General features: G+C 35.0%; 1 protein-coding gene across 4 annotated transcripts in view; it reads right to left on the reverse strand.

Moving 5' to 3' along the window:
* Nucleotides 1–16,048, reverse strand: part of ZDHHC21 (zinc finger DHHC-type palmitoyltransferase 21) — a 68,048-nt gene that overhangs the window by 42,030 nt on the left and 9,970 nt on the right. For all 4 annotated transcript variants that reach the window (XM_046663991.1, XM_046663989.1, XM_046663990.1 and 1 more), the window contains 4 exons: nucleotides 13,512–13,710; nucleotides 11,946–12,044; nucleotides 5,183–5,294; nucleotides 1,967–2,105 (listed from right to left, as the gene is read on the reverse strand). In XM_046663991.1, coding sequence (XP_046519947.1) covers nucleotides 1,967–2,105; nucleotides 5,183–5,294; nucleotides 11,946–12,044; nucleotides 13,512–13,665 — 504 coding nt within the window. In that variant the 5' untranslated portion in view covers nucleotides 13,666–13,710. The remainder of the gene's footprint in view (nucleotides 1–1,966; nucleotides 2,106–5,182; nucleotides 5,295–11,945; nucleotides 12,045–13,511; nucleotides 13,711–16,048) is intronic.

Genomic DNA, 16,048 nt, shown 5'->3' on the forward strand with positions numbered 1-16,048 from the left:
GTCACCATTACTCAACTCTACTGTTGTGGCGCAAAAGCAACTGTAGACAATATATAAACAAACGAGAGTAGCTGGGCTTCAGTAAACCTTCGTTAACAAAAACAGGGGGAGGGTCAAGTTTAACCCAAGGCCCAAAGTCTGCCAATTCCTCCACGATAACAAGCCAGTCCCTCCCAGAGAACCTCTATTGGCTTTTCGTTACCACCACTAAATTTTCTCTCTCTCCCACTTTTTAAAAAATTATGACCTTAATCTTACCAGGCAATTTTATTTTAATGCTTTTGGTATTAGCTCAATTATTTGAAACTGGTTACTCTTAGGTAAATATGTACAACCTTTTACATATTCTAACTATAATATAAATTATATCGGAAATTAATCTTTATTTAATTTTAATTGCCTCAAATTAGTATCTGATTAAAATTTATATCTAATAAGCATAATCACTACATGCATAATCACTACCCCACTAATATATGTAGTGAAGCTACAACAGCAAATATCCTCTTTTAATTATACAAAATGATCATGTGTACAAAAAAGATGGGAACAGATAGAACTTAAAGGCCTTCTCACACTCACTCCCTTCTTCCAAAATTGAATTGTATATACCAAGAAACTTATGATTTTTAATATAAAAGATTTAAACACTACAACATGATATAAATAGGAAAGAAAAATTCCCCTTCTCCATCAGGGATTCTATTCTTTCTTCATCTCTCCTTCCCTACCTTGCTTTTTCACATGCATGTTTGCACACTTGTGCGTTGCTCTCTTTCTCTGTCTCACACACACATACACACATGAACACACACACAGGGTATTTTTAAAACCATTCAAGTCCAAATAACACACAAGATCCAGCTCCATACACAAAACACACAAGAGAAGATCCAGAAAACACAGGATCAGGTTCAAATCCCAGCCCTTCTATTAAAGCCAGTTGAATACTCACTTCCTAACTTTGTGCTTTCACAATTTATTTAACCTCTATTAGTCTGTTTCCTCAACTATAAAAATGGGGACAAGAATCAGATCCACTTCATGTGGTTGTTGTGAGCATTAAAGTGAGAAGTAAAATGACATGCCCACAGCATAGTGTTGATATATAGTCAAGAGCTCAAAACTCCTAGTTGCTGTGGGGCTGGCCCGGTGGCACAGTGGTTAAGTGTGCACATTCCCCTTCAGCGGCCCAGGGTTCACTGGTTTGGATCTCAGAGGCGGACATGGCACAGCTTGGCAAAAGCCATGCTGTGGTAGGCGTCCCACATATAAAGTAGAGGAAGATGGGCATGGATGTTAGCTCAGGGCCAGTCTTCCTCAGCAAAAGGAGAAGGATTGGAAGTAGATGTTAGTTCAGGGCTAATCTTCCTCAAAACAAACAAACAGAAAAAACTCCTAATTGCTGCTATTACCATCATCACTACTACCACCACCATTTTGGGCAATTCTTATTAACATCCACTGCAGTTTCTCTACAAAATGGGAAAATCACTGCTTCAAATGGTATATATAACAACTTTTTAAAGCATCTTGCAAATTTTCTTATTACTGTTAAAAGTCAGGGACAAACAAGTTCTTTTTCACAAGAATTTAATGTTCCTTTGAGAACTTTTATAAAATTAAAGTGTATTTTCATTCCTGAAAAGAAACAAACAGTTAACATGTTTGATTTTGTTTTGATTATTGTAGATACTTTTAAACCAAAACAAATATATTGGAAGACCTAATATGTTGCTTTTCAAAGAAAGTCACTCAACAGTAACAAATAATTATAAATGAATTTGGTTAAAAGGGAATGTCAGATTAGGGTCTACTTTCTCAATCCCAAGATATTTCAAAATTCACCAACTTGGGGGTTTATTTTTGTTGTTTTTCTTTTCAATCTTCCGCACTTAAAGGAGCCACATTTTAACAAGCGAATGCTACAGCTGCTCTGCGATTAGTGGACATAAACATTTCTTACCAAGTTACGCTTTTTTAGTGGAAGAAAGTAGTAATAGTGGCAGAAAGAGAACATCAGTGCGTAGCAAGTAAGAAGTTCAGTGTAGAAACACAACTGCAGAAAAAGCCAATGATTATCTTCACCAACACAATTGTTAATCCTGAAGGAAAAAAACGAAAAAAGAATCAATTATTTTAAACTTTAATAAGACAATTTCAGGATTGGCAAAACTAAAAATAAACACAAATGACTTCATACATGCTTAACGTCATGGAGATACACTAAAGCCACTCAAACCCAAAAGCAAACGGTACATAGGAAAAGATATAAACATGCCACCTCACATTTGTAAAGCACTTTCTACTTCACAAAAGAAGTGCGTGTATATGGTCCCCCTTCAAGTCACAAGTCAGGGAGACAGGAAGAGCAGATGGCAGTCTCCTTGTTTCATTGATATGGAAACAGGAACAAAGGAGTTGAGACACTTGCCAGAGGATGCACAGTTAGAAGACACAGTGGCCAAGAGAAGGAGAACCCTCTTCTACGTTCGCCCTTCCATTACAGCGTTCTAGCTGCAGAGAGCCATTTGAACGATGTGAAGTGAAATAACCTAAACCTGCCACTCTAACATGGCTGCTAAGTCTCTACGATTTGTATTACTTTTAAAATCTATCCTTGGTTGCTGAAAGTAAACACATACCCAAAACTATTTATAAACTCTTATAGCTACACTTCCACTAACACAACGTGAATCATAACTAGGAAAAAAGGATTAATGTTATAATCCCAACATTTTCAAGGCTAATGCAAGCTGAACATTTTATGGTTCCAAATGTATTTATTGTATCCAAATTTTCAAAATATTTTACAATTCCAGCAGAAAACCCTAGTTCAAAACTATAAATTACCCTGTACAAATGTTTTCATTTTAATATAGCATTATACTACCACTGTTTGGGAAAAAAATGGTATAATAGGTTCTATTCCTAACTTAAATTCTTTTAAAGGTGAGTTGTTAAACTGTTTTTTAAAATCAGATATAGAACCGAACCAAAAATCTTGCAGAGGAATTTCTTAGACTCAAGAGCTTACGCTTGGTAAACAAGAAAATTTCCTGTGTTTTGTCATTGGCAAGCAGGCCTATCAGAGAAGCGCGCTTATGTATGCACTCGAGAAATACTCTTCAACAGCTGTTGCTTCAAAGATGACTTATCCTTGTCCCATTCTTCCTGTCCCCCCAAAATTTGAGAAATAACTGCTATGATCATGGCATTCTTCTTAATCAGAGACCTTTAAGAAAACACTAAGGTACTCAATCTAGATGTAAGAGTTTTTTTGGTAACAGTTAAACTACTTAGAGAGTGAGCAGAGCGAGCAATAGAGAAAATCTTAAGGTGATCTGAGAATAGGCCTCCAAATCTAAAGCTGTTAGGCAGTTAGGATAATGCAGTTTCTGAAAATAGCAAAACTTCGCCTTGCTTCCAATTTACACTGTACATTTCCCTCACTCTGAATGTCTCAGCAACGCTCTATCAGGGAATCCCCAAACCTATCCAGGCCCACGGTCTACCCCCCTTTCCTATCCTCCAACTTTTTCTACTGCCACTCTCCTTCCCACCCATACTCTGACAAGTTTATTAAACTGCGGAGGCAACAGGCCTAGAAACAGAGAACTCATCCCAATCGTAGAATTTAGGTTAAATAGTAGTTTATTTTGTCACCAAGTTAGTTTTTATTCCATAAAAATAAGTAAATAATATCTCTAATCTCTATGTACCAAAGCATTTCCTAGCTGATGGAGGTTTTTTTAACTTAAAACTACTGCATTCTTTTAAAACGAAGTACCAATATCCCACAGTATCATGGACAATTATTACATTTTTAGTTAATCAGAAACATTACTCTAAAAAGCATAAAATTGAGTTTTTCAGTGTGATGACTACTTATCTGAATACCCGTTTTACCTACTTTTTAAAATCTATTACCATTGTAAACAGCTCATTGAGATTTAGAAAAATCACTTGAGAATTAATCTGTTTAAATTCAAGGCACATATTTTAAACACCAACTATATTCTGCTGATGGAATTAGATGATTTTAAGCTTTTTATATGGTAACAAAGTGCTTTTATCTAAAATGCTTTTAGTTTTTCCTGATCTCAGGAAATTACCTTCTATTTAAATAATAAGTTTATAGTAAAAACTAAATTTCCACTAAAAGCTTGGCTAATAATAACTTGTGCTATCAAAATAAGTTATCAAAAATAAGTAAAACTCTAAATTGATTTGCATTATTAGGCAAAGCAAAACTCTACCCTTGAGTCAACTTTAGATAAATGCGATGATAAATTTAAGAAGCCAGCTATGTAGTTCACTTTCTATATATGCATGCATGTGTGTACAAACATAAATACAAACGTATATAGATATATTTATAAAGTGCTACATTATACCAGTTTAAATATTTATACAGAGAACTCATGCTAGGAAAACAGGATTAAATACAATATCTTGTTCACAGATTTTTGTGACAGCTTTGAAATGAGATACAATGCAGAATTCTCACAGCATTTGTTTTCAAAAATTCTATTTCTCAACTGAACATTTTCTTTAAATAGTACAAGAGAGCCCCCTATTGACCAAAAGTGTTGGCAGTTAGGCAGAATCAGTTAACTACCACTTACACACATTCGGCAGGCATGTAATGTTAATACCTATATCCAAAACATAATACTGAAAAGGCTTCAAGGGGGAGAAATGAGGTATCAGGGTATCTGGAGTGTGTTATTCTTTAGTTAAACAAATGGGAAGGAAAATACAAACAATGGGATGTATATGGTTTATTACAGTTAAAAACAGTAACAGCTAGTATTTAAGTACTTTCTATGTGTGAGATACTGTATCAAATGCTTTACGTACATTGCCTCCTTTAATACAATCACCTTACATATTTTGTATATTTGGGTGCATGTTAATTCTTAGTTTTCTGCTCCAATATCCCCTTGTTAGAAAAGCTAGGATTTCTTTCTTTCTTTCTTTCTTTGCTGAGGAAGATTCACCCTGTGGAAAAATGACTTTGGGAGCTGATAGAACCATATGATCAAATAAAGGTATCCTTATTAAGTGAGTTTTTTAAACTGTATAACTTTAATATAACTATGGTTTAAATCTGCTATGTACTAAGATTTATTTTTTCCTCTCTTTTTTTTTTTCTAAAAGTGAATTATTCATTTCTTACCACGGACAGTGATGATCCATTCTCCTCACACAGTGGCCGCAGCGGCTGCAGTGATGGGAACGCTTTGGTCTCATCAAATTACACTTGTTACATAATTCCCAGAACTCCCTTTCTAGAGAAGGAAAGTAAAATCCGTTTAACGAAGGCAAATGGTAACGGTGAAATTTCACAATAACTGTTTAGAAGATTTTATAGGAAGTTTTCGACATATATATCTAAGAGATTTTTCTTCTTCCAAGTCTCCAGTGTATATGTGTTTCCCATGAAGGCTGCTGCTCTATTCTATGCATGTCATATTTTGTAGGTTCCTAATTTTAAACAATATAAAAATAAGAAACTATTAATAGTCAAACTAAGGGACAGAAAACAAGTATTTGAGTTTTGGACATATTGCTATGATAACGTAAAATAAGTACAGTTTAATGACAAAAACCCTAAAGTACAACCAAGTTATTATATTAAAGCAGAAATTTAGACAAATTAATTTCTAGAAATTTTATTATCTAGTTTCTAAAGAAGAAATAATACTGAGTCTTGGTTTCATAGATTAAGAAGTCAAAATCAATCCTACAAACTCATTAGAAAAACAGAGATGGCATCCCCCACCAAACCATTTCATATTTTTAGCATCAATGGATTCATTTGGGGATGTTTATGGGAGAGAGCTGGAAAAGAATTTCAGATACGTTTAGGAGGTATCAGAATAGCTTTAGAAGTAAAAAAGATTATAAGAAAATCACTATTTAATGGAAATAAAAGAGTTCTTTACAAAACTCTGCCCTACCAACCAAGCAGCAATCTCCTCTAGCCTGCAGTGAAAGAGCACACAATTAAGTTTTGTGCCAAAAACATGGTTTACAGAAATAAAGAGAAAAGTCATTTGTTTTCATTATAAATTGTTCTAATGAGGTCCATAAAAATTATATAGGAGAGTCACCTATCAAGACAACTGCTTTATTATACAGAATGTATCTTTTTAATATTTGTTGAAATGGAATTTTACTTTTAAAAAATTCTTAAACCTCCCATCACTTACGTTTAAACTATATCCTACGCTCATTAAAAGTATGGGCATAGTAACCTAACTCCCATATTCAGAGTGAATATTAGTACATGCAAAGTGTGACCCTGGCACACAGTAGGTGGTCACTAAATGCTTGCTAAAGTATGAAAAGTTTAAAATTTTAAAAAACGAAAGATCCTAAACATAAGTAAAGAAGATAATAGAAGGTAGCGTACAATTTTCCAAAAAGATATTCTATTTTAGTTCCATTATTTTAGTTTAATGGCCAGGAGTAAAATCAATATACTGGAATTTTATATAATAAGGTATTAGAAAACATTCTGCTATAGACGTCTCTGAATCAATCAGTAAAGTAGGAATAAAAACCTCTATCAAAGTAATTGTTTGCTCTAATAATGTGAAAGTTGAGAAATTATCTTTTACATTTAAAATCTCATTTTAAAATAAAATCCTCTTTCATTTCGTACTTACAGATCTTATTTTAATGAAAACATATCATATGAGAGAGCAACAACATTAAAGCTTAATTTAGATACAGTTAAACCAGTGTTATTTAAGTGCAAGTGAAATGGAAACTCATTTCATATACAGCATAACACAATGTCACAAGCATATCACTTTTTTCCCCACTTAACTAGATTCTCCTGAAGATCCCAATGTTAAAACTCCCAACTCATCTATTACAAGGAATATAGTCAGAAAGGAGATTCTCATCAATGAGTTAATTTTCATTATAAGACAACATAACTTATTTTCTTAAACCAGTCCCTTATAACATAAATATGGCATATTCCTTACTGGCAATTTTAGCATGTAATATTCTAAAGAATAAAATACTTTATTTCATACTTAAAATGTTGTAGCCTCAGAAAAGAAGAGAGCACTTGGCTATCGTCAGAGAAAGCCTGTAACTCCGTAGTCTAGACCAGAGGTTGGCGAACCAGTCCACAGGCAAATCCAGGCCACCACCCGTTTCTGTGTGACCCAGACCCATGAGCTAAGAATGGTTTTTACAATGCTATTTTATTTTAATTTGGGGTTTTTTTTTAAAGATTGGCACCTGAGCTAACATCTGTTGCCAGTCTTTTTTTTTCCTTTTTCCTTCTTCTCCCTAAAGCCCTCTGGTACTTAGTTGTATATTCTAGTTGTGAGCACCTCTGGTTGTGCTGTGTGGGATGCCCCGACAGTGGTGCCATGTCCGCACCCAGGATCCGAACCGGTGAAACGCCGAAGCAGAGTGCATGAACTTAACTACTCCACAACAGGGCTGGCCCCTACAATTTTAAATGATTGAAAACAATAGCAATAATAATAATTTATGGTGTGTTAAAATCATGAAATTCAAATTTCAGTGTCCATAAATAAAGTTTTATTTGAACACAATGTCCATAAATGAAGTTTTATTTGAACACAGCTATGCCCGTTCATTTATGCATTGTCTATGGCCGCTTTTGTGCTACAATGGCAGAGCTGAGGAGTTATGACAGAGACCACATGATCGATAAAGCTGAAAATATTTACCATCTGGCCCTTTACAGTAAAGAAGAGTTTGCTGATCTACGGTCTGCACCATAAATTCGTTTAAAGAAAGTGCTTGAGCCATTCCTCTGGCTAAATTTAAGATACCATACAAGTATCTAAAATGAGAAATACCTAAGAAAACTCAGATCTTCACACACACACTTAACATGTTTAGAGAACAAAGAAAACACTATTGTAAAAGACTAGAAATTTAAAGTGTCATTTATGTTTTTGCCTTGTATGGCAAGAAAAAAATCCACCTATCTTAATCTACTCTACAGATCTATAAGTCATTTCCTAGTCTTTTCTCTTTCCTTCTTCAGGGTTTATTCATATCCAAATAGGACCATGGTGACTGATACATCTGATGTCTGATGATTACCTACAAGACTTTTGTACTAGCTCATCGACCAACATAAAATAAAAGCCTATGGGAGAGAGTATCCAATTGCTAATTTATGGTAGCTATAGAAAAATTAAAAACTAACAGACACTTTTTTAAAAAAGAAAAAGAAAAATCAAAATATAAAACAACTCAAAGAAAAAAAGACAAACTCCATAAATGATTGAGGCTATTCAAGGAAAGTGGAACAGCATCATACAGTTTAACACGGATCCTCATTAATGCTGTACATGCATAAACGAACATAAAGCAAGGTTTTGTTTTGTTTATCCCTCAGACAGGAAGGAATCACCTTCTATTTGAGTCCTTTAAAAGACTCACTAGCATATTAGGGCCCCCCCTCAATTACTGTATTTCAAATCACAAAGTAATGTTTTGGGGAGAAAAATACAACTTGAAACTACCAAAGTCAATACAAGGTTTGGGTCTTAATGAAGGTTCCCTGCCCGAATCAGCTGTCAAGGTAGGAAATAAATGTCAGCAAGTCTCTTAGAGATCACCTTTAAAAAGCAATACAAAATGGGGGACAAAAGCAAACTAAGAGCGAGTACATGACCCCAAGTACTAACAGCACACGCATCCCTACAGCTCAGGGTAAAATCTCAAGGGACAGTAGCAGACAAATCTAACACATACTCTATTTTTAAAAAACTTGGAAGATTTTGCTCTGCATCAGTGTATCAAAAAGCAGCTCTAGTGATGATAACAACACTGAAGTCAAACATGCAAGTTAAGGCTTGATGACGAAAATGTTCTAAGCTTGATTGTGGGGATGGCTGCTCAACTCTGTGAATATAATAAAAACCACTGAGCTGTCCACTTTAAATGGGTGAATTATATGGCATGTGAATTATGTTCAATAAAACTGTCTTAAAAAAAGTTGAGAATGACTAAAATCATTTCATAAAATTTGAATGTGACAAAAAGTAATATTCCTATATTTCAAACATGCATTGAGTAATTGAGTAATCTGAATAATATTGACAGACATCTTTTGACTATTTCATCCATATACCCAAAAGTTCATAAAATCAAATTCTTAGGATCTTTGTGTAGGAAAATGGAATATTCTCTTACATTGAAATTGCCTCATATCTGGTGGGTTATATAGATACTAAATTTATTCTGTTTAAAAAAACAGAAAGGCACGTAAAATATGTCAGAGTAATTCAATAAAAAATGGTTAAAATCATAAAACTATTAGGGTTTAAGTTTCCTTTTCTAAAAAATTCAATTATATAACACGGCTCAACCTTAAAACAATGCTGAATAAATGTCACTACCATAGCCTCAACTCTTTAGTCATGCTATTTTATTTTTCACTGGTAAAATTTTGTATTTTTTTACTAAGTTAAAACCATATTTACAAAATTATCAGGCATCCAGCACCAAAAATCACACAATGACTTTAATTTTCCAAAATCAAGGCAAAGGTGAATAAAAAGCTAAAATTATTTATCCGTATATAGATCCACAGTGAAAAGATGATGGAGACAAGGATCTTGGCCTCAGAGCAGCTCCATAACAACCTGCGGGTGACCTACAAAGCACAATCTATGCTCCTGATTCCTTAGTCTACCTACCTCACACAACTACCATGAGGAACATATGATACGAGACACCAAAAGACTTTGGAAACATTTAGAATACAATAAATGAATGTATTTTTTTTCATTTGGGCAAAAGGGAAGTCTTCTGGACTCAGTGAAGAAAAAATAGGCCAAATGTCAACTGAGATCAGATATAATGCAGACATCCAAATAGCCAGGAAGATGCCATGGTGTCCTCCGTCACTAGAGTCTACAAGCTAAAGGTAACACAGTGGTTTCACATGGATTCAATTAGGCACAAAGATATAATGTATTTGGCATGCATTTAAAAACAATGCTTTTAAAATTTTTAATTAGTTGCCAATATTTTTTAAAATCATGAAATTCCTCATAAAAATTGAGATTCCCTGGTTTTGCTTTAAAAGTTGTAAGATCTAAGAATATCAGGCCTGCCTGACAATTTCACTGTAGCGGAGCAGCTGCTGTTCCCTTTAGGTAAGATATGAGATTTTCAATATGAAACAGTTCCTACCTGGTCCCTTTCACGGATGTGCAGTATCTGACACACTTCAGCATTTGAATGTTTGACCGCTGCAGACTAAAGACTTCATCAGAAATGGCCCCCAGGACAAGCCTGTTTCTTTGATTTTTCGGGGAACACTGGGTTTTAGAGGTGAAGTAGACAACACAACTATCGATATTTTACAGAACCTTTGGTTTAGGCTAGTTGAGAAGAGGGATTCTACACAAATTCCAAGCGCCACTCCCCACCCAAATGCATGTGCACGTGCACACACAATAACTGCTCAGGGACAGTGACACTGTCTCTATAAGTTAAAAACTAAACATTTAACACAGTTTTCAGAAAGTTCTACAGCTACACAGAACATCAGTGTCATATCATTCCCATTTAATCATTAAACTTGCAAGGCCAAGTAAGCCCCTAAGTGATGCGTCTCAAAAAACAACAATCAGGAACTCAAGAGAGGCTCTATGAGCGACTTCCCACTTAATCTAATTCTGGAAGGAATTAGTACACTGATTCCCAAACTTTGCTACACACTGGAATCACCCTGAATCTTTCAAAAATACTGATACCTGGCTCCCATCCCCAGAAATTCTAATTTAATTAATATGGGATGTGATCTGGGGGACACTGAGAGTTTTCAAAGCTCCCCAGGTGATTCTAATGTGCAGCACGCCTGGAAACCACTGGATTACTATAAAAAGCATTCTGGTTCTGGGGGCCAGCCCGGTGGCGCAGCAGTTAAGTATGCACATTCCACTTCGGCGGTCCGGAGTTCGCCAGTTTGGATCCCAGGTGCAGACATGGCACTGCTTGGCATGCCATGCTGTGGTAGGTGTCCCACATATAAAGTAGAGGAAGATGGGCATGGATGTTAGCTCAGGGCCAGGCTTCCTCAGTGAAAAGAGGAGGATTGGCAGCAGTTAGCTCAGGGCTAATCTTCCTCAAAAAAAAAAAGCATTCTGGTTCTATAATGTACAAAAAAGACAATACATTTCTCACTGGAAGAAAGTACAGAGTTTGCAAAGCCTATAGAGTAAATGATCAAAAAAAAGAAGGTAAATGAGGTTTACTATATCTGACACGTAATAAAACAAGGAATACATTGTCGATTCATTTTTGTGGTTTGAATGGTTACTATGCCATAAGGAGATCAAAAATTATCTTCAATTAACACTAGAATAAAAGCCTTTCAAATTTTTCACCGAATTGCTAGAACTTGCAAAAATATAGGCAATAGTACCATAATACTACAACCATCTACTCCAAGTGAGATTATCTGTATAATATCATGAGCTAAGTGGCACCATCAAAAACAACTCCTTATTAAATAAAAATATAATTTGTCAGATAATTATATATCATTCAACAAATATTTACCCAGCATCCACTAAGTGACAGAGACTGTTCTGAGCACTAAATGAATTCGTTCAGCACTGAACTAATGAAGAAAACAAAACCAAAAACCTACACCCTCACAGAGGTTGTACTGATCTAGAGCGGGAGGACGGAGAGACAAACAGTGAACTGAAAAGGAGAGCCAGGGAATGAGGGATGTGAGGAGGCAGCTGGGATTTGCAATTTTAAGTAGAGAAGTCTGGAAAGGAAACATTCCAGGAGAGATTTGAAAGTGGTGTTAGATGACACATGTAACGAATACACACTAAAGACAATAAAATATCTTAATAAAGACAATAATTCCAGTACAGTAAAACTCGCAAGTCTGCAGAGGATCATACCTCCGTGTGGGATCTTCGGGTTCTCAGGGAGTCTGCCCGGATCTGCTATCGAGGCCCTCACTAAAGCAACCAGACAAAAGATGGAAATGCCATAGAATACTATGAAACAAATAAACGAATAAAATTAGTCATTCACCCTTCAAAACATTTTATCAACAAGCATATTTAAAGATTGTTTATCTTAATTATTGCCATCAGGATAATTTTCAAAACACAAAATTAAAAAATGATTAATTCATTTCACTCATCAAAATACTGCTAAGAGGACCATCTTAAATGTACTAATTTTAAATATTGTTTTGCATAACAAATGATAAACTTGTCCTAAATCAGATTCTTTATTAACAGAGATTCCCTATCAATAATGGTGTGAATGAATGGGTTCTCTTTTAATTACTACATGTACTATATTTGAAAGAATCAAAGCAGCACTTTTAAACCTATTCTACGATTACACTTTTTCATTAACTCTACCCTGGCTATCTTCAAAATTACTTTGAGTTAGTGATGCTCAATTGTTCCTTTCAACAGATCTTAAGATACTTAATTTGAAAATAAAGAACCTAGAAATGTTTGAGTTTTAAGATGAATAACTAGAAAAAAACAGTAAGGGAAAAGAGATTCATTCACCATAATTCTACCTTTTGAAGGAATAAGAAATAGACACTTTGTTAGGGGCGTGCTTCACCTGTAATAGGAAACAGTTCGCATGCTAACTCCAGGACTGACTGCATGGTTCTGGTCAGTTTTATCATTTGTATAACAGAGATTATATTTCCAAAAGCTCTTGTGAGATCAGAATGACATAATGTACATGGAAACTGTAAATGCCAGGTACATATAAAATATATCATTTCAATCTTATTTTTTTTTTAAGATTTTATCTTTCCTTCTTCTCCCCAAAGCCCCCCAGCACACAGTTGTATATTTGAGTTGTGGGTCCTTCTAGTTGTGGCATGTGGGACGCCACCTCAGCATGGCCTGATGAGCAGTGCTAGGTCCTTGCATCGCCCAAGATCCAAGCTGCCGAAACCCTGGGCTGCCGAAGTAGAGCCCGTGAACTTAACCACTTGGTCATGGGGCTGGCCCCTCAATCTGATTCTTTTAATCATAAGCAAGCCATCACCAATGAACTTTGGCAGAAAATAATTATCCAGAAGTTCAAGGTATTATCATAATCAACATCATAAGCAATAATTTTTGTATCATGAAATTCTCATTTCTCAGTAACGTATACCATCTTCATTCTTAAAACGCCTTCCACATTTGCAATAAGTACATAACAGAAACATTAAAAATATACAGACACACAAATTAGCACTACTGTACCAGTTTTTTCCTTAAACAAAATGGCCTTTATGTATTTTGCAGAGTAAGATACAGAGATATCACATTTATCTAACCCGAAAAATACATAAAGGTCATGCTTTTTTTAAAACTTTCATAATTTAGTAAATAACAATATTACTAACACTAATAATATTAGTGGCACTAATACTCCAAAAACATTCACAGTAAGAAAAATCTTTAATTATATAAGAAATAAATAAAGATCTAGAAACTTACTTATTATTAATATGCCTGGAATATGTCCTTCTTCATAGTGAGGAAAGAGGACAATTTTGGGAATTAAAAAAAAATTGTATAACCAGACAAAGACAATCAAACCCATGCAGCACCAACCATGTGGGTCAACAACAAAGTGAATCCGGAGACCCATTTTGCAGTCCTACAACTGCGTGCCAACCCACAAGGAGAGATGATCCTAAGGAGAGGAAAAAAAGAAAAAGTTGCTTATATAGAAAAAATTATTTGACTAAAACAAAACTACTGGCAGCTATAAAATCACACAGTTTTCTTTGTATATTTTTGACAAAATAAAACACTTTGGAACACAAAGAGAAGATTTAGGATATTCAAATTTCACAATAAGCTTCAAATAACTTAATTTCAATTTTCATTATCAACTGCTATCATAGAGTGTAAACCGGCATTACCTTGTGAAGTTAAACACAGTCTGCCCTTAACGCAACAATTCCACGTGTAAACCCAAGAGAAATGAGTGCACTAGCTACCAAAAGATATGTACAAAATTTTTTAGTAGTTTTAATCATAAGACTAACTGATGGTCATACAAGTCAAAATAGTGGTCATCTTGTGGTGTAAGAGGTATTTACTAACTCGAAAGGAACATGAGGGAACCTTTGAGGCTAGAAATGTTCTCTATCTTGACCTGGGTGGTGCTTTATGGGTATATCCATATGTAAAAATTCACTGAGCTGTACACTTAAGATTTGTGCAATTTAGTTTAATTTTAAACCACAATAAAATGCTTAAAACATCATTTTGAAAAATTATAATAAAAAGTGAAAATTACAAATTGCCAAAAATATTTAAAGTAATGGAATGAAGCTCAGCCAATCTTATTACTATCAATTCAAGAAGATGTCTGTTGAAATGGGGCTTTTTCAGTTGTGTTAACAAAATGCTAACAGACATCCCAAAGAGACACTTAAAGATACTTTGATACATATGGTACCAAAAAAGTGACTTAAAATATATCTGTACTTATTCACAATTGCTACAAAAAGAACAAAATACCTCAGGGTGAATTTAACTAAGGAAGTGAAAGACCTATACAATGAAAATTACAAGGCTTTTCTGAAAGAAATGGATGACAACATAAAGAGATGGAAAGACATCCCATGCACATGGATTGGAAGAATAAACATAGTTAAGCTGTCCATTCTACCTAAAACAACCTACAGATTCAACGCTATCTTAATCAGAACCCCAATGACATTCTTTACAGAATTAGAACAAAGAATCCTAAAATTCATAGGAGGCAACAAAAGACCCCAAATTGCTGAAGCAATCCTGAGAAAAAAGAACAAAACTGGAGGCATCACAATCCCTGACTTCAAAACATACTACAAAGCTACAGTAATCAAATCAGCATGGTACTGGTACAAAAACAGGTGCACAGATCAATGGAACAGAATTGAAAGCCCAGAAATAAAACCACACATCTATGGACAGCCTATCTTCAACAAAGGAGCTGAGGGCCTAAAATGGAGAAAAGAAAGTCTCTTCAACAAATGGTGCTGGGAAAACTGGAAAGCCACATGTAAAAGAATGAAAACTGACCATTCTTTCTCACCACTCACCAAAATAAACTCAAAATGGATTAAAGACCTAAAGGTGAGACCTGAAACCATAAGGCTTCTAGAAGAAAATGTAGGCAGTACACTCTTTGACATCAGTATTAAAAGGATCTTTTCAGATACCATGTCTTCTCAGAGAAGGGAAACAATAGAAAGAATAAACAAATGGGACTTCATCAGACTAAAGAGCTTCTTCAAGGCAAATGAAAACAGGACTGAAACAAAAAAACAACCCACTAACTGGGAAAAAATATTTGCAAGTCATACATCCGACAAAGGCTTAATATCCATAATATATAAAGAACTCACACAACTCAACAACAAAAAATCAAACAACCCGATCAAAAAATGGGCAGGAGACATGAACAGACATTTCTCCAAAGAAGATATACGGATGGCCAACAGGCACATGAAAAGATGTTCATCATCGCTGATCATCAGGGAAATGCAAATCAAAACTACACTAAGAATCACCTTACACCCATTAGAATGACAAAAATATCTAAAACTAATAGTAACAAATGTTAGAGAGGTTGTGGAGAAAAAGGAACCCTCATACACTGCTGGTGGGAATGCAAACTGGTGCAGCCACTATGGAAAACAGTGCAGAGACTGCTCAAAAAATTAAAAATAGAACTACCATACGACCCAACTATCCCACTACTGGGTATCTATCCAAAGAGCTTGAAGTCAGCAATTCCAAAAGTCCTATGCACCCCAATGTTCCTTGCAGCATTATTTACAATAGCCAAGAAGTGGAAGCAACCTAAGTGCCCATCAACAGATGACTGGATAAAGAAGATGTGATATATATATACAATGGAATACTACTCAGCCATAAAAAAAGAACAAAATCGTCCCATTTGCAACAACATGGATGGACCTTGGGGGAATTATGTTAAATGAAACAAGCCAGATAGAGAAGGACAATCTCTGTAT

Source organism: Equus quagga, chromosome 6 (assembly GCF_021613505.1).
Source record: "Equus quagga isolate Etosha38 chromosome 6, UCLA_HA_Equagga_1.0, whole genome shotgun sequence".
Lineage (NCBI taxonomy): Eukaryota > Metazoa > Chordata > Mammalia > Perissodactyla > Equidae > Equus > Equus quagga.